General features: G+C 35.3%; 1 protein-coding gene across 7 annotated transcripts in view; it reads left to right on the top strand.

Annotated features, from left to right (window-relative positions):
• The first annotated feature begins 2,502 nt into the window (after positions 1-2,502).
• The window catches only part of ADAM32 (ADAM metallopeptidase domain 32), a 182,675-nt gene continuing 159,832 nt past the window's right edge, over positions 2,503-25,345 (top strand). For 5 of the 7 annotated variants that reach the window (XR_005371453.1, XM_038560019.1, XM_038560017.1 and 2 more), the window contains exons 1-5: positions 2,503-2,655; positions 12,343-12,422; positions 19,750-19,811; positions 22,358-22,433; positions 24,622-24,698. Coding sequence is in view for 6 of the 7 variants with exons in the window: in XM_038560019.1 (XP_038415947.1) it covers positions 2,598-2,655; positions 12,343-12,422; positions 19,750-19,811; positions 22,358-22,433; positions 24,622-24,698 (353 nt within the window). In the remaining variant the exon portion in view is untranslated. Of the gene's footprint in view, positions 2,685-12,342; positions 12,423-19,749; positions 19,812-22,357; positions 22,434-24,621; positions 24,699-25,345 lie in introns of all 7 variants that reach the window. The other 2 variants (XM_038560020.1, XM_038560021.1) reach the window with 2 other exon arrangements.

The following is a 25,345-nucleotide window of genomic DNA, read 5'->3' as shown; positions in this document are numbered from 1 at the left end:
ATTTTTGAGGAAGACAGGTCTTTCAGTTCTTTGAAGAATACATTGACAATCTGGTATATATTAAAGATTATATATAGGATGTGGGTGGAGGGCCAAGCAGTCCATATAAAGGATGATATAGAAAAATAGGGGAAAATTTGTACTTCAGTGTATGCATTGTCTGGAGTTTAGAAGAGAACTCACCTTTCCTGTCTATAGGATTCTATAGGAACTATTCTACAACAGTAAGACAGTTTTATCACTGTAGATAACTGATAGCAGTGCAAAGTAATTCTTATCCATAGACATGAAAATTCTGCAAGCAAAGGTTCAGCTGACATCCCTCCCTGTTTTGCCTCCAATAGCACATTTATTTCGATATTCCTGATTTTTGGATTCTCCTTTGAACTGGCTATAATACCTCACCACTTTCCTCATTACTGAATTAAACACAATCTTTAATGTTTCTTTATTTAAAAAAAGGTATAAACAATCCCAAATGAAGATTCTTCATTTCAGTTTAAATCTCCAAATGAATTCATATAAGACTAAAATATTTGTTTCTTTTTCTCATATATATAGTCTCAATTTTTGCAACTGTAATTCATATCACTGAAATGTTGGTAATATTTAACTATATAACTTAAAATTTTTCTCAGAATTAGATAAATCCTTGGATTTTTGAATATTTAGAAAGTGTTTCTAAAAGACTGATCAGTCTGAACTTTTACTTTTATATATATTTTTCACATGTTTTATAAGATTTTCACTTAGGTTTGTCCTTGGTTTATTCTGGATAGCTGTTAAAAATTGTAACATGTCTTGGCCATAGATGTCACTTCAAAATTTTCAAATATTAAAGGGCTTCTTTGCCATCTGCTAAAGACATTTTAATAAGTAAATTATCTGTAACTTTGATATCACTGTTTGACTATATGTTCACAAATTACCTTGTTCAGGATATTGCATTTTCCATTTCTCTCAGGCAGATGCCTGGGTCTCTAACCATATAGATAAGCACAGTCCAGGTTTTCTAAGCACAAATCAGATTTTATTAAATTCCATAGATGTTTACTGAAACTCTACCGTCAGGTATCACTAGGCACTGTGATATATAAGTTCTGGATGGGACATCTACTGTTATGGAGAGAACGATATACATAAGAATAATATAAAGTCTGCTCTCTTAAAGATTTAAACAGAAAAGGTTGAAGAGAAACAATAAATAAACCAGGATTTCATTCAAAATACTTAACACTAATTAAAGGTACTTAACTCTGATTGTTTTTCTAATTCTGAAGCAAGATGAAACCAGCTTTTGGCTCAACTACTCCCTAGAAGCAGTGCTAGTCTAGAACTGGCTGTTCTGTTGGGATACAAGCTGCGTGTAGATTTTTGCCTTGTTTTTGCTCATGCGAATCCTTTATAGGCTTATTTATGGTCCTGTTGAAATCCTATGCATGGGTAAAACCGCGTCTCAATTGTTAGTTTAGATGTGGTGATTCCCTGTGAGCTTTTGTGTGTTCCCAACCAGCCTTTTAGTTGGTGTGTCTGTCTTTCTGTTAATTACTATGATTGATTAATTTCATCTTTGGGATTTCAAAAGAATTAAAAGATAGTACAGGTGGAGACTGGAGGTGAGGCTGAGCTGGAAGCCCTTTCGTCCCAGGGACTCAGGCAATGTTTTTTTCAGGAAAGACCAGGCGCCTCAGTGGCCGAAGTAATTGGGGCAGGAGAAGATAGGTAGCAGCCTGGGCTCGAGACTTAAATTTTTCCACTGGAACATACTTACTGGGACTCTGGGTAACAATCTTCTCCATCTCATTCATTATACGAATAAGTGAATATTCACTGTGCTGATAAGTTTCTGAACGAGAGAATGGTACCTGAATTCTAGCTAAGGGCTTGTGAAGAACCATCCGGATCACACAGTGCACCTGAGCGGTGGGTGTGAGCAGAAATGACAGCGGACTCTTGGAAGATAGCAAGATGGACTCACTTTTCCTTTTCTTGGAATCTTTTTCGCACATCTGGCTAATTTTTTTTTTTAATTTTGGAAACCCAGCTTCAGTAAATAGGAGTGCGTGCGTACAGTTTTAAATTCGTAAACTTTGCACGTTCGTCTTTCAAAACATCTGGAAGCATTTGCTACAAAACAGCCTACAATAAACGCGTCAGTTCTTTTAGGTCCATCACCACGAAGCTAGCGAAACATTGGGGGGGGGCCCTCAGGGCCGCCTGGATGCCCCCCCACCCCCACCCCGGGAGCCCCTGGCTCTTGGGTAGGCCACGCGGGACTCAAGCAGGCTAGGGATCAGGCGGGAGCATCCCGTGAGCCACTCGCGTCAGCGGCGCCGCCTCCCCGGCGTGCCCCTGTGCGCCACGGCCTCGCGAGATTGCCGGCCCGCGTGCGCTTGCGGGTGGGAGCCAGGTGAGCGCACCCTGCGGGCGTCGTTCACTAGCCACGCTGCCCCCGCCCTCGGCGCGAGCCTGGGCGCCGTGGCCTCGCGAGATCACCGGCCCGCAAGCGCGTGCGGCTGGGCTGCGGCCACTGCGCGCCTCGAGCGCTCCCAACCGCCGCCGCCTCAGTCCATTCTCGGAGCCCAAGAAGCCACACCATGCTCCGCCTAATGCTGCTACTTGCTGGGCTCGGCGACTTGCTGGCATTGGGAGCCGGTAAGGCCGCGGAGACCCTGTTAACGCTGGTAGGGGCAGAGGAAGGTTTTCCTTTTCCTTTGGAGGAGTACCTGCTTCAGTCACAGGGCGGCCCCCGCTCCGCTACAGTCTCCCCTGGGGCCGGGAAGCCCGGCCTGGGAGGGGGAGGGGGCGTGGGGATGGGTAAGTGAGTCCCCAGAGGGAGGGTGATTGCCGTGAGCTCGAGGACAGACCGCCTTCTCTCTGAATCGGAGGAGTGGGTAGCCTTCCTTGGGGGTTTTCCATGCACTTCACAAAAGTGTCTCGACGTTTCTCGCTCTCGGAAGCACTCCAGAATCTTCTTGACCTCCACCCAACATCTGAAGGAAAAGAAGACAAAAGCCACACTCTCCTCACCATTCGTTCCAACGTGACTTATCTGGCATTCCTACGGGAATCCTTTGTCCTGCAGTTGGGGGGGGGGGGGGGGGAACGACAAAAAAAAAAAAAACAACAAAAAAAGTGTCTGCGGTGCTGCCAGTGACAGAGATACGTGATGGCCAGATACAAAGAACAGTACAAAGAAGCCTCAGAATTTAAAAATATACTAGGGGTGGTTTAGAGGCAAAGCGACATTTTAGATACACTGTTCTGAATCTGACCATCCTGTGACAGTGGCAGCACGTGGAGTGTGTTCTTTCTCCATCTGTTTGGAGGTACCACAATTTAATTTGGCCAGTTCTTTGTATTAATGGGCTTTTGGGTTGTTAACAGTCTTTTTGCTATGTTACATGCTGTATTGGTGACCTTGAGCTGCTGTAACAAAATACCTTCAACTGGGTGGCTTAAACAGCAGAAATGTATTTTCTGGCGGTTCTGCAGACAGCACGTCTGAGCCCAGGATGCCGTCAGGGTAGGGGTCTGATGGGGTCAGGGGTTTCTTCCTGGCTAAGAGACCATTGCTTTCTTGCTGAGGCCACTCCAGTGGCCTCTGCTTTGTGTGTGGAGACAGCAAGCTCTCTGGTGTTTCTTCTTAGAGTGGTGCTAATCCCATCCTGAGAGAGCCACCTTCACCGCCATCCCTAGTCCTAATGACCTCTCAAAGGTACCACTTCTAAACACCGTCACACTGGGGTTAGGACTTGAGCATGAAATTTTGTAGGGACACAGATCCTCGCCGTAACACTATTTTAATGCAGTGGTTTGCAGACTTTTTGGAAATTTTTCTTTACACATTACCAATTACAGAAATTCTCAAAGAGCTTTTGCTTGTGTTTTGTTTCTGTTATTATTTGTCATATTGGAAATTAACATAGAAATTTAAGAATTTTTATTCATTTAAAAATGACAGTAACGGATCTGTTACCTGTTAACATAAGTCAACACATTTAAAAAATAAAAACTATTTTCTGAAACAAAAAGTGTAGAACACTGGCACAATTTTAGATTTTTGTAAATCTCTTTAAAGTCCAGCTTAATAGATGGCAGCTAGATTCTCATATCTATTTCTGCATTGGATTTGTTGCTATGTTTTCTTTGAAGTATATGAAGAAAATCCAGCTTATATAGTTGGAAAAGGGAGGAGTGTTTTTTGTTGTTGTTGTTTGTTTGTTTGTTTTGTAAGATTTTATTTCACAGAATGAGAGCACACAAGTAGTCAGAGTGGTAGCCAGAGGGAGAGGGAGAAGCAGGCTCCCTGTTGAGCAGAGAGCTCGATGTGAAGCTGGATCCTGGGGTTCCCAGAATCATGACCTGAGCCAAAGACAGGTGCTTAACTGAGTAAGGCATCCAGGCGCCCCAGGGGAGGAGTATTTTAATAGCCTTTTCAGATAATTACCAGTATTCTTTGAATACTGCATCAATACTTGACAAGGGGTAAGAGTTAGTTGCAATATGGAGTCTAAGACATATCAATGACCTTTTCAAAATGTGCTGTATTAAGAATTCCTGGAATCTTGAACTTTGAATCTTTTACTCATGAGTTGTTTTTAATAAAGTGCCTTTGTTTTTAAATTTTAAATTGTAGTAAAATACACATAAAATAAAATTTATCATCTTAATTATTTTTTTAAAAATAAATAAGCTATATTTCTTAGAGTGTTTTAGGTTCATAGCAAAATGAAGAGGAAGGTATAGAGATTTCCCATACACCCCATCCCCACACATGCACAGCCTCTGCCTTTGACAACCCACACATTTGTTACATTTGGTACATTTGTTAAAATCAGTGATCCCACAGTGACACATGATTATCACCCAGAGTCCATAGTTTACCTTAGGATTCCTTCTGCCTCTGTACATTCTTTGGATTTGACAAATGTATCATGACATGTATCCACTATTATAGTGTATAGAGTAATGTCAGTACCCTAAAAATCCTCTTGCTCACCCTATTCATCCCTCCCTCTGGCCTAACTCCCAACAACTCTGACTTTTTTCTGTCTCTTTAGTTTTGCCTTTCCCAGAATTCTGTGTAGGTGGAATCATTCATTATGTAGCCTATTCAGATTGGCTTCTTACACTCAGAAATATACATTTAAGGTTCCTACATGTCTTTTCATGGCTTGATATCTTACTTGACTTTTAGAGTTCTTTGTACATTTTGGGTGAACAGTCTTTTATCAGATATACCTTTAGAAGGTATTTTCTGCTAGTCTGAGGCTCGTGACTTGTCTTCTTATTCTCTTGACATTGTCTTTTGCAGCACAGAAGTTTATGATTTTGTTTTTTCATGCATTATGTTTTATCTAAAAAATTGTCACCATACCTAATCATAATTTGCATTAGGTCTATGATCCATTTTGAGTTGATTTTTGTGAAATGTGTAAAGTCTGTGTCAGATTCTTTTTTTTTTTTTTGTTTTTGGCATGTGGGAATTATCCTAATGCCATTTGTTGAAAGGACCATCTGCTCCATTGTATTGCCTTTGCTCTTTTATCAAAAATCAGTTGACTATATTTATGTAGATTGGGGGGGGGGGCTCTTTATTCTGTTTGATTGATCTGTTTGGTCTTTCACCGATACCACACTTTCTTGATTACTGTAGCTTTATAGGAAGTCATTTAGTCAGTGGCAGTCTTCAATTTATTCTTTTCCTTCAGTATTGAATTTGCTAATCTGCGTCTTCATATAAACTTTAGAATAAATGAGTTAATGGGATTCTGATTAACTAATTCAATTGAATCTATAAAGCCAAGTTGAGAAGAGCTGACATTTTGACAGTATTGAGTTGTACTCTCCCTGAACATAGACTAAGCTAAGTATTTCATTTATTTCTGGATGCTCATATAAATGACATTGTGTTTTAAATTTCAAACTCTACTTGTTCATTCATTGCTGCTGTGCAGGAAAGTGACTTTTATATATTAACTTTGTTTCTTTCAATCTTGCTGTCTTAACCATTTTTAAGCATACATACAGGTCAGTAGCCTTAAGTATATACACATTATTGCGTAATCTATCTCCAGAGCCTTTTTATCTTGCAAAATGGAAGTGCTATACCCTTTATACAACAGCTTACAAATTGTGATAAAATACATGTAACCTAAAGCTTACCGTTTTAACTTTTTTTCACTGATTTTTATAGTTTATTGCTCTTTAAACAGAAACTAATTGAGGAAAATATCTATATTCAGCTTCTTTATTTTTGTAGATTTTTTTCTAGCTTTACCAGTGAGTTTTATACTTTCATATGTTTTCATGTTATTAATTAGTGTCCTTTTGTTTCAGCATGAAGAGCTCTCTTTAACATTTCTTATAAGGCAGATCTCTTCATGGTGATGAACTCCTTTAATCTTCGTCTAGTCTGTTGAACCTCTCTACTGAAATTTTCAGTTAATTTATTACATTTTTCAGATCTATGATTTCAGCTTGGTACTCATTTTAACCATTTTTGAGTGTACAGTTTAATGGCATACAGTACATTCACTTGTGTAGCCATCATCACTATCCATCTCCAGAACTTTTTTCATCTTCCCAAGCTGAAACTCAGTACCCATTAAGCACTAACTCCTCATTCCCTTCTCCCTGCAGCTCATGGAAACTGTCATTCTACTTTATGTCTCTGTGGATTTGACCATACTAGGTGCCTCATATAACTGGAATTGTGGAGTAGTTTCCTTCTTGCGACTGGTTTATTTCACTTAGCATAACTCCCTCAATGTTCATCTATGTTGAGTACATGTCAGAATTTTCTCCTTAAGGCCAAGTAATATTCTTTTGTGTGGAATATAAATGAATAAATATATATTTCATTTTGTTTATCCATCCATCTGTAGATGGATATTTGGGTCGCATCTTCTTTTGGGATATTATGAATAATGCTGCCATGAACATATATGTACATGTACTCATTTGAGTCCCTGTTTTCAATTGTTTTGCATATATATACTGCATATAAGTGAAATCGTATGATATTTATCTTTCTTCATCTGACATTTCACTTAGCATACTACCCTTTAGGTCCATCTATGTTGTCACAAGTGGCAAGATTTCATTCTTTTTTATTGCTGAGTAATGTTCCATTGTGTACATTTGTGTGTGTGTGTGTGTGTATATATATATATATATATATATATATATATATATCAGATTTTCTTTATCCATTCATTTATTGATGGACACTTTGGTTGCTTCCATATCTTAACTATTATAAATTATGCTGCAGTAAACATAAGGGTGCATATATCTTTTTGAATTGGTGTTTTTGTTTTCTTTGGCTAAATATCCAGCAATGGAATTACTGCATCACATGATAGCTCTACTTTTCATTTTTTGAGAACCTCCATACTGTTTTCCGTAGTGGCTACACTAATTTACATTCCCACCAACAGTATATGAGGGTTTTCTCTTCTCCACATCCTTGCCAGCACTGAGTATTTTTTGTCTTTTTTGATAACCGGTCTGATAGATATAAAGTGATATCTCATTGTAGTTTTGAGTTGCATTTCCCTGATGATTAAAGGCGTTAGGGGATCCCTGGGTGGCGCAGCGGTTTGGCGCCTGCCTTTGGCCCAGGGCCCAATCCTGGAGACCCGGGATCGAATCCCACGTCGGGCTCCCGGTGCATGTAGCCTGCTTCTCCCTCTGCCTGTGTCTCTGCCTCTCTCTCTCTCTCTGTGACTATCATAAAAAAAAAACAAAACAAAACAAAACAAAAAAACATTTAAAGGCGTTAAACATCTTTTCTTGGGCCAGTTGGCCATCTGTATGTTTTCTTTGGAGTAATGTGTATTTAAGTCCTCTGCCCATTTCTTGATTGAGTTGTTCATTTGGGTTTTCTTTAGATATTAAGTTGTGTAAGTTCTTTATATATTTTGGATATTAACCCCTTATCAGATATATGATTTGCAAACATCTACTCCCATTCAGTAGGTTGCCTTTTCATTTTGTTGATGGTTTCCTTTGCTGCACAAGTTTTTTAGTTTTATGTAATCCCATTATTTATTTTTAATTTATATGCCCTCTCTGAAGAGACTAATCCAAAAAATATTGCCAAGATTGATATCAGAGAACTTACTGCCTATTTTTTCTTGTAGGAGTTTAATGGTTTCAGGTTATATATTCAAGTTTTTAATCCATTTTGAATTTATACTTGTATGTGATGTGAGGTAGTGGTCCAGTTTCATTCCAGAATTCCAGAATAATTTTCTCTTAGATGACGTATTAGTGTTATTGTTATTATAACAGATTACCACAAATTTAGTGGCTTAATACAAATTTATTATCTTACACTTTGTAAAGTGGGTCTCAGTTGAGCTAAAATTGGGGCCTTGGCCGTACTGTGTTCCTTCCATAGGCTGTAGTAGATCATCTTTTGCCTTTCCTTTTTCAGATTCTAATGGCTGTTTGCATTCTTTGGCTGGGCCCCCTTCCTCTCAAATTCAAAGTTAGGAGCATTGGGCTGAGTTGTGTTCAGACTACCATCTTTCTAGTTCTTTCTTCTGCCCTATTCATCTTCTTTTAAGGACCCTTGTGATTAAATTAAGACCACATGGATAATCCAGGATAAATTCACTATTTTAAAGTCAGCTTATTGGCAACCCTAAATATACTTTACTGTGTAACCTAACATATTCACAGGTTCTGGGATTAGGGTATGGACATCTTGGAAAGCAATTATTATTCCACTTACCACAGATAATGAGATGTTAGAACTAAAAATGATAAATACCTGAGGCAGTATGGACGGTGAAGTTACATACATTGCTCTCATTGTCAAGAGAGAATGCAAACTTGCTCCTAGAATTCTCTGCTTATTGGGATAGAGAAAACACCTTTTTCTATCAGGAATTGCACACAGGTGCCAGTGCTTGTGTTGCTTTCCTTCGCTTCAGACTATATTTGGAACATTGCAGTCATCGCCTGAGTAAACTTAACTCATTACATTATTGCTTATCATCTGCACAACTTAAACAAAATAGGAAAATAGGAATCACTACTCTTGTATATTTCAGTTCTTTTTAGGATTGGACTACTTCTGGGTTTAGAAAGACTTGGTTTAATGTTTTGGTGATGGTGCATATGATATTCAGAGATTTCCATTTGGTCCTTCTTACTGTAATAATCCTAATTCTGTGGGTCAGGGAGACCAAGTGGGGATTCCACAAGATATTGATTATATCTGTTTCCACATGCTGTTCCATAATTGGGCATATTATGATAGGAGGAATTCACAGACCCATGGGAAACTCAGATTTGACCCTAAATTTGAGGTACCACCAGTCGTCTTGTAAGCATCCATCTTTTCCTGAAGTGAACCACAGTTATATTTTAAGTCCTTAAAAATTAGCTTAGAGCAAGTATTTAATATTCCATACAAGGTCTGAGTAATTGGGTTTTGATTTTGTAGATCCAATATGAAGATTTTTCTTTTTTAAAAGGTTTTATTTATTTATTCATGAGAGACATGGAGACATATGCAGAGAGAGAAGCAGGTTCCTGCGGGAAGCCAGATGTGGGATTTGATCCTGGGACCCCAGGATCACAACCTGAGCTGAAAGCAGACGAAAATTTTTCTTTTAGTTGGCTATTTCATCCTACTTAGACTTGTTGCTAAGACTGAGATTTTTGATCTTAGAGCTTCGTAATTATGTAATACTCCTCTGATTTCATACTTTTGTTTTGGTAAAGTCACTGAAAAAATCTGATTTGGTTTATTTTCTGGATGCATTTGTGTAAATTCTTTCTTCTCAATTTGGAATATCTATAGGGTTTTACATAATAAATTTGTTATTTAGGCAATAATAGTGATTCCTCATTGTGAATAATTAGAAAATGTAGTATCTTACTACTTCTTCCCACATCCTGTTCGCCCCTTAATTATATGACTGGTTATTTTATTTTATTTTTTTTTAATTTTTATTTATTTATGATAGTTACAGAGAGAGAGAGAGAGAGAGGCAGAGACACAGGCAGAGGGAGAAGCAGGCTCCATGCACCCGGAGCCTGATGTGGGATTCGATCCCGGGTCTCCAGGATCGCGCCCTGGGCCAAAGGCAGGCGCCAAACCACTGCGCCACCCAGGGATCCCTGACTGGTTATTTTAAATCTTAGTTCTTCTATACTGTTATGCAATTGAATAATATGTATTTCTAGCACTTGATTTTCAACTTTAATCACAATTCTTTTTGGACCACATTGCAATAAATTTAAGGAAATCAGTATGCACATATGGTATTCCTCTTTTTACTGCCTGACATTATTATATATGTTGTTATGTCTATATCATTTGCTCTCTACTAAATAAATATAATTCTCATGGTTGTTTTAGCCTTATTATATATTTATTTAATACCTACTACTAACCTTTTACTTTAACTCTATTGGTATCTTCATTTGGAGAAGTTTCTCTGGCTTTGGTGACAGGCACGTTGAACTAGTTTCCTTAAGATTTTGCTTGTGAATACATCTCTTTTGCCTCTGTATTTGAATGAAAATTTTGCTGGGTATGAAGTTTCAGAGCCCCCATTTTCTTTTCTATAGGAATGTGTAGAAGCATATGGGAATATCCATATACTTAACACTCTGAAACCACTCTGCATATAATTAATCTTTCAAGTATCAGCTTTCTATTAAAGTTTCTATACATATGCATAGATAGCTATATGCTTCTCATTGGGACTACACTGTATGTAAACCATCATTCAAGTAGTATCTTTTTCATTGATGTATGTGTGTTTGTAAATGTATGTGTAAAAGCGTGTGGGGATAGACCTATTCTTACTTGAATGAAATGCATGGAGTATAATGTGTTTCATGTAACACCTTCTTTCATTAAGATACTAGTGTTTGTAAACATGTGTTAGGAGCATGGAAAGAGCCCTGTGCTTATTTCATTGAAACTACACTGTGTATAATACATTGTTCAAGTAATATTTTCTTTCATTAATATATATATATGTTTGTAAATGGATATGTAGAAGCATAAGGGAAGAGCCTTGTGTTTCACACTGAAACTACACTGTGTATAAACCATCATTCAAGTGACATCTTCTTTAATTAATATAAACCCAGTAACCCCCTAGCCTAGCCCTCTAATGCCAATCTTAACTGTTAACCCCTAACCCTAACTATAAATCCTAACCCTAGCCTTAACCCCTAAACTTACCCTAAAATCTAACCCTAATCCTAACCTTCACTCTAACATTAACCCCCAACCATAAACCTAACCTTAAATTGAACCTTCTTGAGAGTTCTCTAAATAGGATACCAGGTACATACCCTCATCCTGGCCCCAACCTTAATCCTAAACCTAACATTGGCTATAAGCCCTAACCTTAACCCAATATCTGAGAAGAAGAAGTAACAAGGAAATATTACTCATCCATAAAAAAAGAGAACAAAATCTTGTCATTAACAATAACATGGATGGAGCTAGAGAGTAAGTAGTATGCTGACTGATATAAATCTGTCAGAGAAAGGTGATTAACATATGATTTCACTATGTGGAATTTAAAAAAACAAAGCAAATGAGCAAAGTGGGGGAAAAGAGAGGCAAACCCAAGAAACAGATCCTTTCTGAGGATGGTTACCAGAAGGGAGGTAGGTGGGGGGAGGAGGCATGTGTTAAATAGGTGATGGGGACTAAGGAGTCTGTACTTGCTGCGATAGCACTGGGTGTTGATTGGAAGTATTGAATCCCTCTTTTGTACACCTGAGGCTAATGTTAACATGTAACTAACTTGAACTTAAATAAAAACTTATAAAAATAAAGACATTGTTCTTCAGTTTTTTGATGTTGGATAATGTAAAAATTCTCAAGCTTGCCTGCTTTACTGCCTAATGCCCAGTATGATTTTCTTTTTCTTTCTTTTTTCTCATAAGCCTGTAGGATCTTTATCTTAAATACCCAATAACTTTAGTAGAATATGTCTGTTTTAATTATTATCAGTTATTCCTGAATTCAGTGTACTTTCTAGTCCATGGTTTCAAATCTTTTATTTCAGGAAAATTTTCTTGAAATATATCTTTGATTATTTTTTGCTCTGTTCTGTTTTCCTCAGGAGCAGCAAATTCTGTGTAAGTTTAATACTATGCCCCTGTCCCCATGTGCAGTCCTTTTTTTGGGCTTTCATAACTATCTTGTCTGTTTTTAAAGTAAGTGTTTTCAAGATTTTTGTAGGAGTACATAGTGATGACTCATATGTACATAAGTGAGTTCTACAAAACAACTTGAACAAATACTTAGTCACATATAAGACATACTTATTGCCTTTTATCTTTCTTCAGGTTCACAAAGTTCTTTTCTACAAATTGTAGTTCCAGAAAAAATCCAAGCAAATACAAGTGGTAATTCAGAAGTAGAAAATGTAAGCAATATTTTTCACAATATCATATGAAATTTTTATTTTAAAAAATAGCAATTAAAGATATCAACCCCATTATAGAATGAATAGAACTATGCAATATTACTACTGACATTGAATTTAAAGTTTTTATAGTAAAAGCAAATATGTAGATCAGAATGTTGTGTTTTGTCTAACATTTGTCATTGCTTATGGTAAGAGTTTTAAAAGTTCAAATAAAAAATGATGTAGAAGATAATTCTTATCTGAGTAATATCTAGATGATTCAGATGAAGAGAATAATTTTTCCCAAAATGGTTAAGGACAATCTCTTTTTAAAAAATATTTTAATTTTAAGTGTAGTTGACACACAATGTTACATTAGTTTTGGGTGTACAACATAGTAATTCAACATCTCTATAAATGATGCTATGCTCACCACAAGTATAGCTACTATCTGTCACCATACAACACTATTACAATATCATTGGCTATATTCCCTTCCTATACCTTTTATTTTCATGACTTATTCCATAAAAATGAAAGCCTCTATCTTCTACTCCCCTTCAAGCAGTTTGCTCATCCCTTAAACCCTCTTCCCTCTGGCAACCATCAGTCTGTTCTTTGTATTTACAGGTCCAGTTCTGCTTTTTGTTTGTTTTTTCACTTGTTTTTTAGATTCCTCATATGAGTGAAATCATATGGTCTCTGTCTTTGTCAGTCTGATTTATTTCACTTAGCATAATGCCCTCACAGTCTATGCATGTTGTCACAAATGACAAGATTTCATCCTATATTCTAGGATGTGTGTGTGTGTGTGTGTACAGCACATTTTCTTTACCTATTCATTTATCAATGGACACTTACATTGCTTCCATATCTTGACTACTATAAATAGCCCTGCAGTAAACATAAGGTACATACATCTTTTTGAATTCTTGTTTTCGTTCTCTTTATTTATTTAATTCCAGTATAATTAACATGCAGTGTTATATTAGCTTCAAGTATACAATATAGTGATTCTCCTTGCTCATCATGGTAAGTATACTCTTAATCAACCCTTCCTGTTTCACCTACCCTCCCATCCACCTCCTCTCTGGAAAACAATGGTTTGTTCTCTGTATTTAAAGGTCTGCTTTTTGTTTGTCTCTTTTTCTTTGTTTTGTTTCTTTAATTCCATATATGAACGAAATCATATAGTATTTGTCTCTCTTTGACTTATTTCACTTTGCCTTATACCTTCTACATCCATTCATGTTATTGCAAATTACAAGACTTCATTCTTTTTTATGGCTGAGTAATGTTCTATTGTGTATATGTATCACATAATCTTTATCCATTCATCTATCGATGGGCACTTGGGTTCCTTCCATATCTTGGCTACTACAAATAATGCTGCAACAGATATAGGGGCATATATATCTTTTCAAATTAGTGTTTTTGTATTCTTTGGATAAATACCTAGTAGTGAAATTACTGGATCATATGGTTATTCCATTCTTAATTTTTTGGGGAACCTCCCTACTGTTTTCCACAGTGGCTCTTACCAACAGTGCATGGGGTTCTTTTTTTCTACCTACTTGCCAACACTTGTTGTTTCTTGTGTTTTTTATTTTAGCCATTCTGACTGGTCTGAGCTGGTATCTCATTGTGGTTTTGATTTGCATTTTCTGATGGTGAGTGATGTTGAGCATCTTTTCATGCAACTGTTGTCCATCTGTATGTCTTCTTTGGAGAGATGTGTGTTCATGTCTAGTGCCCATTTTTAAATTGGATTATTTGAGTTTTTTTGGTGTTGTGTTAAGTTCTTTATACATTTTGGATATTAACCCCTTATTGGATATACCATTTGCAAATATCTCCTCCCACTTGATGGGTTGTCTTTTTGTTTTGTTGATTGTTCCTTTTGCTGTGCAGAAGCTTTTTATTTTGGTATAGTCCCACTAGTTTAATTTTGCTTTTGTTTCTTTTGCCAGAGGAGACCTATATAGAAAAATGTTTCTATAGTTGATGTCAAAGAGACTAGTGCCTGTGTTTTCTTCTAGAAGTTTTATGTATTCAGGTCTCATCGTATTTAGGTCTTTAATCCATTTTGAGTCTATTTTTGTATATGGTGTAAGGTAGTGGTCCAGTCTCATTTTTTTGCATATGGCTGTCCAGTTTTCTTAGCACCAATGTTGAAGAGACTGTCTTTTTTGCATTGCATATTCTTTCCTGCTTGTGAAAGATTAATTGACCCTACAGTTGTAGGCTTATTTCTGTGCTCTCTATTCTGTTCTGTTGATCTATGTGTTTATATTTGTGCCAGTACTATGCTGTTTTAATTACTACAGCTTTGTAGTAGAGTTTAAAAACTGGGATTGTGATTCCTCCAGCTTTCCTTTTCTTTTTCAAGATTGCTATGGCTATTCAGAGTCTTTTGTGGTTCTACACAAATTTTAGGATTATTTGTTCTAGTACTGTGATAAAAATGCTGGTGTTGCATTAAATCTATAGATTACTTTGGATAGTAATATTAACATTATCGATTCTCCCAATTCATGAGCATGGAGTATTGTTCCATTTGTCTCTATTATTTTAGTTTTTTTCATCACTGCTTTATAGTTTTCGGAGTACAGGTCTTTCAACTCTTTAGTTAAGTTTATATTTCTATATATTTTATTATTTAGGTATAATTGTAAATGGGATTGTTTTCTTAATTTCTCCTTCTGCTACTTTATTATTAGTGTTTAGAAATGCAACAGATTTCTGTACTTTGATTTTTTTATCCTGCAACTCTACTGAATTCATTTATCTATTCTAGTAGTATTTTGATATATTTTGATAGTCTTTAGGGTTTTCTCTCTATGGTATCATGTCATCTGCAAATAAAGTTTTACTTATTCCTTATCAGTTTTAATGCCTTTTATGCCTTTTCCTTTTCTTATTGCTGTGGCTAGGACCTCCAGTACTATGTTGAATAAAAGTAATAAGAGTGGACATCCGGGTCTTGTTTCTGAACTTAGTTGGGGGAAAAGCTCTCAATTTTTCATCATTGAGTATGATGTTAGGTGTTGATGTTTAATTTTTCATTATTATGTTGAGGCATGTTCCCTGTAAACCTTCTGTGTTGGGGGTTTTATTATGAATGACTGTTGTACTTTGTCAAGTACATTTTTTTGCATTTATTTAAACGATGATATAGTATTTATCCTTTCTATTTTCAATGTGATATACTATGTTGGTGGATTTGGAATATTAAACCACCCTTGTAACCCAGAAATAAATTCCACTTGATTGTAATGAGTGATTTTTTAAATGTATTGTTGAATTTGTCTTGCTAATATTTTGTTGAGCATTTTTACATGTATGTTCATCAGAGATATTGGCCTGTAGTTTTCTTTTTTTTGTAGTGACTTTTTCTGGTATTGTTATTAGGGTAGTGCTGGCCCCAGAATGAATTTGGAACATTTCCTTCTTCTTTACTTTTTGGAGTAGTTTCAGAAGAATAGCTATTAACTTTAAATGTTTGCTAGAATTCACCTGTGAAGTCATCTGGTCCTGGAATTTTATTTGTTGGGAGTTTTTTGATTACTGATTTGGTTGTTTTTAGAAATGTATCCATTTCATGAATAAATAAAATCTTTAAAAAAAATTTATCCATTTCTTCTAAGTTGTCCAATTCGTTGGCATAAAATTTTTCATAATATTTTTCTGTATCTCAGTGGTGTTGGTTGTTATTTCTCCTCTTTCATTTCTGATTTTGTTTATTTCAGTGTTCCTTTTTTTTTTTATTCTGGCTAAAGGTTTATCAATTTTGTTTATGTTTTTAAAGAACTAGCTCCTGGTTTCACTGATCTGTTTGGTTTTTTTTTAAATTTATATTTCATTTATTTCTGCTCTAATCTCTATTATTTCCTTCCTTCTGTTATTTTGGGGCCTATTGTCAAACAATAAGAGAATCGTTCTTTTTCTAGCTCCTTTAGATATAAAGTTAGGTTGTTAATTGGAAATTTTTCTTACTTCTTGAGGTAGGCCTGTATTGCTAAAATCTTTCCTCTTTGAACAGTTTTTGCTGCATTCCAAAGATTTTGGACTGCTGTGTTTTCATTTTCATTTGTCTCCATATATTTTTTTTATTTCCCCTTTGATTTATTGGTTGATCCATTCATTGCTTAGTAGTATGTTGTTTAACCTCCATGTATTTATGTTCTTTATAGATTTTTTCTTGCAGTTGATGTCTAGTTTCATAGCATTGTGGTGAGAAATGATGCATGATATGATATCAGTCTTTTTGGAATTGTTGAAACCTATTTTATAGCCTAACATAATCTTTTCTGGAGAATATTTCAATTGTACTTAAAAAGATTGTGTATTCTTCTCTCTCTCTCTCTCTCTCTCTTTTTTTTTAAAAGATTTTATTTATTTATTCATGAGAGACACAGAAAGGCAGAGACACAGGCAGAAGGAGAAGCAGGCTCCACGCAGGGAACCCGATATGGGACTCGATCCCGGGACGGGAATCATGCCCTGAGCCAAAGGCAGACGCTCAACCACTGAGCCACCCAGGTGTCCCTTCTTCTCTTTTTAGGATGGAACATTCTGAACATATCTGTTACTTCCATCTTGTCCTATGTGTCATTTAAAGCCACTGTTTCCTTATTGATTTTGTGTTTGGGTGATATATCAATTGATGCAAATGTTTTTTTTTTTAATTTTTAAAAGATTTTATTTATTTTTTCATGAGAGACACACAAAGAGAGGCAGAGACATAGGCAGAGGGAGAAGTGGGCTCCCTGTAGGGAGCCCAATGCGAAACTTGATCCCAGTACCCTGGGATCAGGACCTGAGCTGAAGGCAGACACTTAACCAGTGAGCCACCCAGGTGCCCCACAATTGGAATGTTAAAGTACCCTACTATTACTGTATTATTATTATTGATTTCTTTCTTAATGTATGTTAATAGTTGCTTTATGTAAGCATTTGGGTACTCCCATGTTTGGTACATAAATATTTACAATTGTAATATCTCCTTGTTGGACTGTTCATTTTATTATTATGTAGTGTCCTTTGTCTCTTGTTACAGTCTTTGTTTTAAAATCTATTTTGTCTGCTATAATTATTGCTGCCCTCGCTTTCTTTTCACTTCCATTTGCATGATAAATGTTTTCCCATCCCTTCACTTTGAATTTGCATGTGTCTTTACATGTGAAATGAGTGTCTTATAGGCAGTATATACATCTTGCCTTTTAATCCATTCTGTTACCCTGTGCCTTTTGATTGGAGTTCATTTACATTCAAAGTAATTATTGATAGTTATGTACTTGATGCCATTTTGTGTCTTGTTTTCTAGATTTTTTTGTAATTCTTCTCTGTTCTGTTCTTCTCTTGCTCTCTTGTTTGATGGCTGTCTTTAGTGAAATGCTTGGATTTCTATTTTTTGCATATCTATTATAAATATTTGATGTGTTGTTGTTATCATTAGGTTCATGATATAACATCCTATATTTATTGGAGTTCTGTATTAAGTTGATAGTTGCTTGAGTTTGAACACATGAAAGCACAGAATTTTTTATTCCTTCCCCTCACATTTTAGATATATGATGTATAATTTACATCTTTTTATGTTATGAATCTTTTTTTAATTTTGAGTCTTTTGACTGGTTTTACTGCTTTTGTGTTTTAATCTTCTCATTGGTTTTAGAAGTGATCGATCTACTACTTTTATTATGTTTATATGTACCTGTGAAATTTTTTTCTTTCCTACTTTTCCTACTCTTGCTTTTGTTTTTGCTTTTTGTTTTTGTTAAGATTGTATTTATTTATTCATGATAGATACACAGAGAGAAAGAGAGAGGCAGAGACATAAGCAGAGGGAGAAGCAGGCTCCATGCAGGAAGCCCAATTCAGGACTCGATCCCGGGACTCTGGGCTCACCAAAGGCAGTTGTTTAACCACTGAGCCACCTGTGCATCTCCTTACTCTTGCTTTCGGTCTTTTCCTTTCCAGGCAAAGTATTTTCTTTACCATTTCTTTTAAGGCTGATTTAGTCATGATGGATTCCTTTAACATTTGTTCATCTGGGAAACTCTTGGTCTCTCCTTCTGTGTGATATCCTTGATGGATAGACTATTCTTGGCTGCAGATTTTCTTCCTTTTAACACTTTGAATATATCATGCCAGTCTCTTTCAGCCTGCAGTTTCTGGTGATAAGTCAGTTGATAGCCTTATGAGATTTCCCTTGTTATGTAACTGTTTTCTTATTTGTGTTACATGTGTCCTAATGTTGTGATTGAGACGTGTTTGCCTTTGGTCCAATTGTCTGTAATGGCTCTCTTTGCCTTTTGTGGGCAATGTTTGGTCCCTGTGTTATTAAGGGGCCAGTCTAGGTCCTCCTTGGACTTGAATTGAGTCAGACCAGATGTTTGTCAGAACTGCAGTCTCCGTGCCCTGCAGGGTGCTGTCCCTGTGTTGTCCCCAGAGAAATTTTCTTTGATGGGCAGGGCCTGCAGTCAGACGAGATGTTTACCCCCAGTCTGTTTGTTGGAGTTGCAGGGATCCCAAACTACCAGGCTCTCTCTCTGCTGCCCCTTTTGGGGTTTTTGTGGGTTGGCATGGCTGACAGTCACAGATCCTGGAAGGCTTATCTTTTTCTGTGTTTTGGTATTTGTATCATTTTGGTTGTAATATATTTTAAATAAGTTTTCTTTTTAGCGATGCTCTAATTCTTGATTTTTATATATTCTCTTTGGCTGGATAAAATACTCAGGTTCAGTAACTTAGTGATATTACAACTTACTATTATCCATGTTTTAACTTGAGGATAGTAATGGTAGAGTCAAAAACAATACCAAATTTTGTTCAAGAATCTTCTTTTTTTTTATTTTATTTATTTTTATTTTTATTTATTTATTTTTTTAAGAATCTTCTATTTAAAAATACAGGAAGCAGGTGATACATTTTAAGAAAACAGTTAAATATCTTTTGTGCCTGATAGGATAAGCTTTGCTGATACATAGGATACCTTATTATCCCAAAGATGCTACATAAAGGGACATTATAGCATAGCACGTGGTCTCTAATTACAGAAGAACTTAAAATTCAATTATATATAGATTTCTAATCCTTTATAAATCCTTAGGTTAGGCTTATTTTTGTGGAAATAGTAAGAATGGATTATATAATAAATACATATATATACATATGTAATAAATACGTGTTATAATTTTTGATATACTGTTGCAAATTTTAAATCACATGTATTCTGAGACATTTTCATCAAGACATTTTAGAGATTGGAGGAATTTATTGATGTAAAATTGTTTTGCTGCTATTACATTGATCTTCATCTCAGTTGTTCTGGATTCTCTAGGAACAGATATCCTATATTATTACAACAGATGAGAAGCCGTACACTATACACCTTAAGCAAAGGTAATTTTTTTATTCATTTAGTTTTGTATTTAATTTTATTGATATGTTTTTACTTATAATAAAAATGGAGTGTTAAAAATAATTAATTTAGTTGTTAGTAAACATTTTAGTTGTTTCAGAAAAACAGATGCTTTCCTGTGAATTACTTAAATTTTTGGTTCTAATGCCTCAAGTGGTCTTTTGTGAATAGAGGGGTTAGGAATAGAAAAAAATAAGAAGATTATAAGATTTTGTTGTTGAAAAAACTAGAAGGACCTATATAATCAGGGCAGAATGTTGGAATAAGAAGTTTTAAGTCTGTAAGTATATCAGGGTTTGATCAGGAAGACAGGCCTGGACTAAGGAATTTAATATGGAATGAGATTATACACTTGTGTGAGCTGGTGTATAGTTTATGGAAAATAGTGCTAGCGTGTGCTGTCCTTCAGGGAATTGAGAACATAATTGAAATAACTTTCTGTAGGGTTTAATTCTATCATGGAAACCGAGAAGCCATGAAAATTTTCTCTCATGTAGAGAAAAGATGGCTTAGAATTAATTTTTGACTTTCAATAGGATAGTTTCAGTTAAATTTTGGTTATAGAAATATACTGTATGGTATTAGGGAGAGGTGGATTGTGAGAAACTTAAGGTAGTAAGTTGTAAATATTTTCAAAAATGTTTGGCAGAAAAAGAAGAAACAGGTACAGATGACTGCTTAAGAAAGAAGAAACAAAGTTTATTGGCTGAGTGGAAGTTTCTTAGAGAGATATATATAAACAAAGTGATTCATTGTGTAAACTGCCAAAGTATAGCATTGAGTAAAAGAAGAATTAACCTACTCTTTTAGACAGAAGGGAAGAAGAATATGGTAAATGACAACTCAAAGATCTTTTCAAGTATATAAGTGGGAAAGTGAGAGAACTCACATTACATTTGAACTGGTGGTAAAAATTATAGGAACTGGAATTTAGTAGATGGTTGTAGAGCATGTGTGCAATTTTTTGAGAAATTACTTGCATAATGATTATGATAGCATAATGATAATTAGGAAATTATTTACAACTTTGAGGTATATACTGAGGTGGCAGGAAAAAATGAGCTAACATTGAATATAGTGGTAGAGATTTGGTGTGGCAGTGAAGGAGAAGGGAAACAGATCTGAGTCGGGAAAAATATAGGCTCAGTTTAAAAAATGTTAAATATGAAGTGCTTGTGGGATATCTCAAGAGAAATGTCCAGTTGATAGATTCAATTTAGAATATGAGTGTGCCACCTATTTATATAGGTATAAATGAAGCACCAGAAATGAACAAGATAAATCTGTAGAGGTAGGAGTGAATATCAGAGGTGAGAAGCAAAAACAACCCAGAATTGAATGCCATGGGAGCACGTAAAGGAAGAAGCAAGGACTCAGACCAGTAGGACTCATAAAAGTATACAGAAAGATATTAGGGAATCCAGGTGGAAATGGTGTCATTGAAATGAAGAGTAGATGATTTAAAGAAGGGAAGCGGGGTCAACAGTTACATATGTGTCAGAGTAGTTTTACTTGATTTCAAACTCTTGTGGATTTGACAATATGAAATCACTTTTAGTGGAGGATTCTCAACTAGCTAGTCCTGGGTGATCTAATTATGCTACATTGGATTGAGGAGTGACCATGAGTTGAGGAAACATACCTGGAGTAGGATAATAAGTAAAGGCAATGATACCAGAGAAGGTTAAAACTTGGACTTGTAGTTTCAGTATCTACATTCAGATTAATATGACTTTTACACAATACCCTTCTACTTCATTATAAAGGAAATATATATGCATGCTAGTGAAACTTTGAAAGAATGAGAAAATGGTAAACTTTCATAATCCTACATCTAGTTCATATCTTTGTAAATTTTAAAATGCCGGGAAGCCCAGGTGGCTCAGCGGTTTAGCACCGCCATCAGCCCAGGATGTGATCCTAGGGACCCGGGATCCAGTCCCACATCAGTCTCCCTGCATGGAGCCTGCTTCTCCCTCTGCCTGTGTCTCTGCCTCTCTCTTTCTCTCTCTCTCTGTGTTGTGTCTCTCATGAATAAATAAATAAAATCTTAAAAAAAAATTCATTACATAAAAAAATTTTTTTAAATGCCTTTTTTCTCATCTTGTAGTCTTTTCTTATTTTAAAGGAGTTAATTAAAATAAAAAATAAAGGAGTTCATTAAAATAGGAAAATTATTTTGAGTATGTATTGCTTTGAATATAAATTATTATATGTCAAAAGAAAATACTCCTTTTGTTGGATTTGCAGACTTATTATAAAGGCCCAGATAGTAAATATTTCAGGCTTTGAGGACCATATTATCACTATTAAAATAACTCAATTCTGCTACTGTAGCTTGAAAACAGCCATGGGCCATACATAAATTAATGGATGTAACTGTGTTCCAATAAAACTTTATTTACAAAGACAGAATAGGTCAGATTTGGCTTGAAGGTGTTAGTTTGCTGAGCACTGCTTTGTATGTTTCAAAAAGAATAACTTTAAAAAAAAGAATAACTTAATATTCTTTCTTTTTTATATTCAGGTTTTTTTTAGCACATAATTTTATGGTTTATTTATATAATCAAGGGTCTGTGAATTCTCATCCTTCAGATATTCAGGTAAGATTTAAGTTCTATATTTTACAAATTTTTTAAACCTTTTTTACATTGAATAAATGTTTTCCTAATACAGAACACTGTATTCATAGGGGATAAATTTAAGTATTCATTTATTGTCTCATTTCCTTCATTATTAGCCTTTTCTGAAGTCTTGGCAAATTAAAGACAAACTAGATGGACTAAACGCTTCCTCTCTGCATAGAACATAGACACCATTTAATTAATTAATTAGTTTATTTATATTTTGTTGAATAAATGAATAAAATTAAAGACTAATAAAAGCAAACATAAATATTGCTGGATACAAAATCATACATTTTAAACCTTTTTTTTAACCCCCATTCCATCCATCAATAAATCTTATTGACCTTACCCTTTAAATTATATATAGCCAGATTCACCTTCTTCTTTGTCTCAATCCACTGATAGCACTCTTTTCCAAGTAAATGCTTAGATTATTGCTATAACTTACTGACTAATCTCCTTGTTTCTATACCTTGCCCATCCCCTCAGTTGATTTTCAACATGACAAACAGATCAATCCTCTCAAAGCCTAGGCACATTATGTCATTTCTGTGCTCGGAATCCTCCATGGTGATTGACTTGTTCACAAAGTGAAAATCAAAGTCATTTCAATATCCAGCAGCCTATATACAAACTAGTCCTCTTTATCTGACTGACCTCACTTCTTATACTGTCTACTTTGCTCATTCTGGTCCAGCTACATTGGTCTTCTTGCTGTTCTTCAACAGACCAGACATGTTCTCCCTTCAAGATGTTGCACTTTCTATTTTTTCTGATCTAGATGCTTGCTCTTTTCCAAGATTCCCTTTCCTTAAGGTCTTTGCTTAAAATTACCGTATTAGTCCCTGACTATTTAACTTCTTCTAACTTCTTAAATTTCACTCTTAACCCTTAGTGTGCTCTTTGTTTTGTTTTTCTCTATGGTGGTTATCAATATACGATGTGCCATCTATTTATTTTCTGTTTCCCCATTCTCAATATAATCTTCACGAGGTCAGGGATTTTATTTTAGTCTATTTTATTCACTGATGTATCTCCAGTGCCTAGAAAAATGCCTGGCACATAGTTAGCATGACAAAAATTTGTTGAAAGATTGAATTTGAATACCAAGTTGCTTCACTTTTATTGGATAGGACTATAAATTTCCTTGCTCTTTCTTCCTCCCCGTAGTTGCAGTATAAAGCAGTGTGTTAATAAGAAATCTTATATTGATTACCACCAAAATTTATAGCACTACTGAATTTTGGAAATTACATAATCTTCCTCCTCTCCTTTTTTCCTTCCTGTGATGATGTTTGCTATATCTCTAGCTTAATTCTACTGTGGTCAGAGACCAAACTTTGTATGATTCAAGTTCTTTAAAATTTCTTGTCTTGCTTCATGGCCCAGAACATGGTTTCATTTTTGTAAATGTTCCATGTTTTTTAAAAAGAAAGTGCATTCTAAGGTTTTTATTCTACCTATATTAAGTTGCTAATATGCTCTTCAAATCTGTAGATTCTGAATGCATGATTTATCAGTTACAGAAATGTATCTTCTATTATGATTATGCATTTCTCTATTTTTATTATCCTTTCAATTTGAGCTCTTATGTTTTGAAACTATGTAGTAAGTGAATTCAAATTTGGAATATCATATCTTCCTGATCAGTTGAAACTCTTTTCATTATAAAATGTCTCTATCATTAGTAATTCTTCTTATTTTAAAGTCTTCATTTCCTGTATTAGGATAGCTTCAGAATCATTTTAAGTTTGTGTTGATATGGTGTTTCATTTTCTAGTTCTTTAATTTTCCTGCACCCTTAATTTTTAGGTGTTTCTTTTTAGAAGAATATTAGATTTTTAAAGTAATCCAGATTAATAACCTTTATCTTTTAATCGATGACATAAATTTATGTATTAGAAAACCATTTAACCTAAAATATGGGATAATACTTTGGAAGCAGGATATAAAATGATAATCCCAAATATTAATCAGAAAAGTAGCTAATATAGTGAATGTGACAAATATAGGGAAACTTTTCATGAATGTCACTTTATTCATACTGATATATAAACTGTGTAGCCTGTGAAAACATTCAGAAAGTTCTAGCAAGTATAAAAATAAGAAATCATTAGGCAGTTCTGTCAATCTTAAATAACCACTTCCTTTTTTTCTTTCCTAGGCTCAGTGCTACTACCAGGGACATATTGAAGGCTATCCGAATTCTGTTGTCACGCTCAGCACATGCTCTGGATTAAGGTTATTTATCTTCTGTCAGTGATATATGAACGTTGTAGTTAATGATATTTGGTGGCAGTGAATTTGTTATATTTATATTCAGTTTGGAGCTTCAAGAGGATTCCCATGTGGAGATAAGGCAGTGGTATCCTCCTCTGAACACTTTCTTTGCTGACCAGAGACGTTTCTAACCTTGAAGGTTTAGATTTCCTAGTCTCCTCATTCTGCTGTATCTTATTCTTTCTTAGCTACAGAAATGAATTTAAATGACTACAGCAAGTTGGAGGAGCTGTTTAGGATAGCTTATTTTTTCAGCAAATGGATATTTTTTGTACATACCATGTGTCACCTACTGGCCTAGCATTTGGAGATATAAAGAGAAATAAAGATAAACAAGGCAGGCAGACTTTTTTTTTTTTTTTTTTTTCAAGGAAAATCACTTTCAGGAGAGGAGGCAAATTCTGTATAAACAGATAATTACTAATATAGTACACATTTTTCTAGTAATATCACACTCTTAATGCTTGTTAACAATGGTAGGGTTTCCTTCTTAGTACCTAGAATTGTCTAGTCTGTTAGGAAATTCTTCATCCTCATTTTCGTAGTAGAGGATCCTTATTTTAACAAATAAGTGTTCCTTGGTGCTTGTTATGTGGAACTCCGAAATT

The sequence above is a fragment of the Canis lupus genome, chromosome 16, assembly GCF_011100685.1.
Source record: "Canis lupus familiaris isolate Mischka breed German Shepherd chromosome 16, alternate assembly UU_Cfam_GSD_1.0, whole genome shotgun sequence".
NCBI lineage: Eukaryota > Metazoa > Chordata > Mammalia > Carnivora > Canidae > Canis > Canis lupus.
Note: the sequence above shows the minus strand (reverse complement) of the source record. Positions and strands in the feature narration are given on the sequence as shown.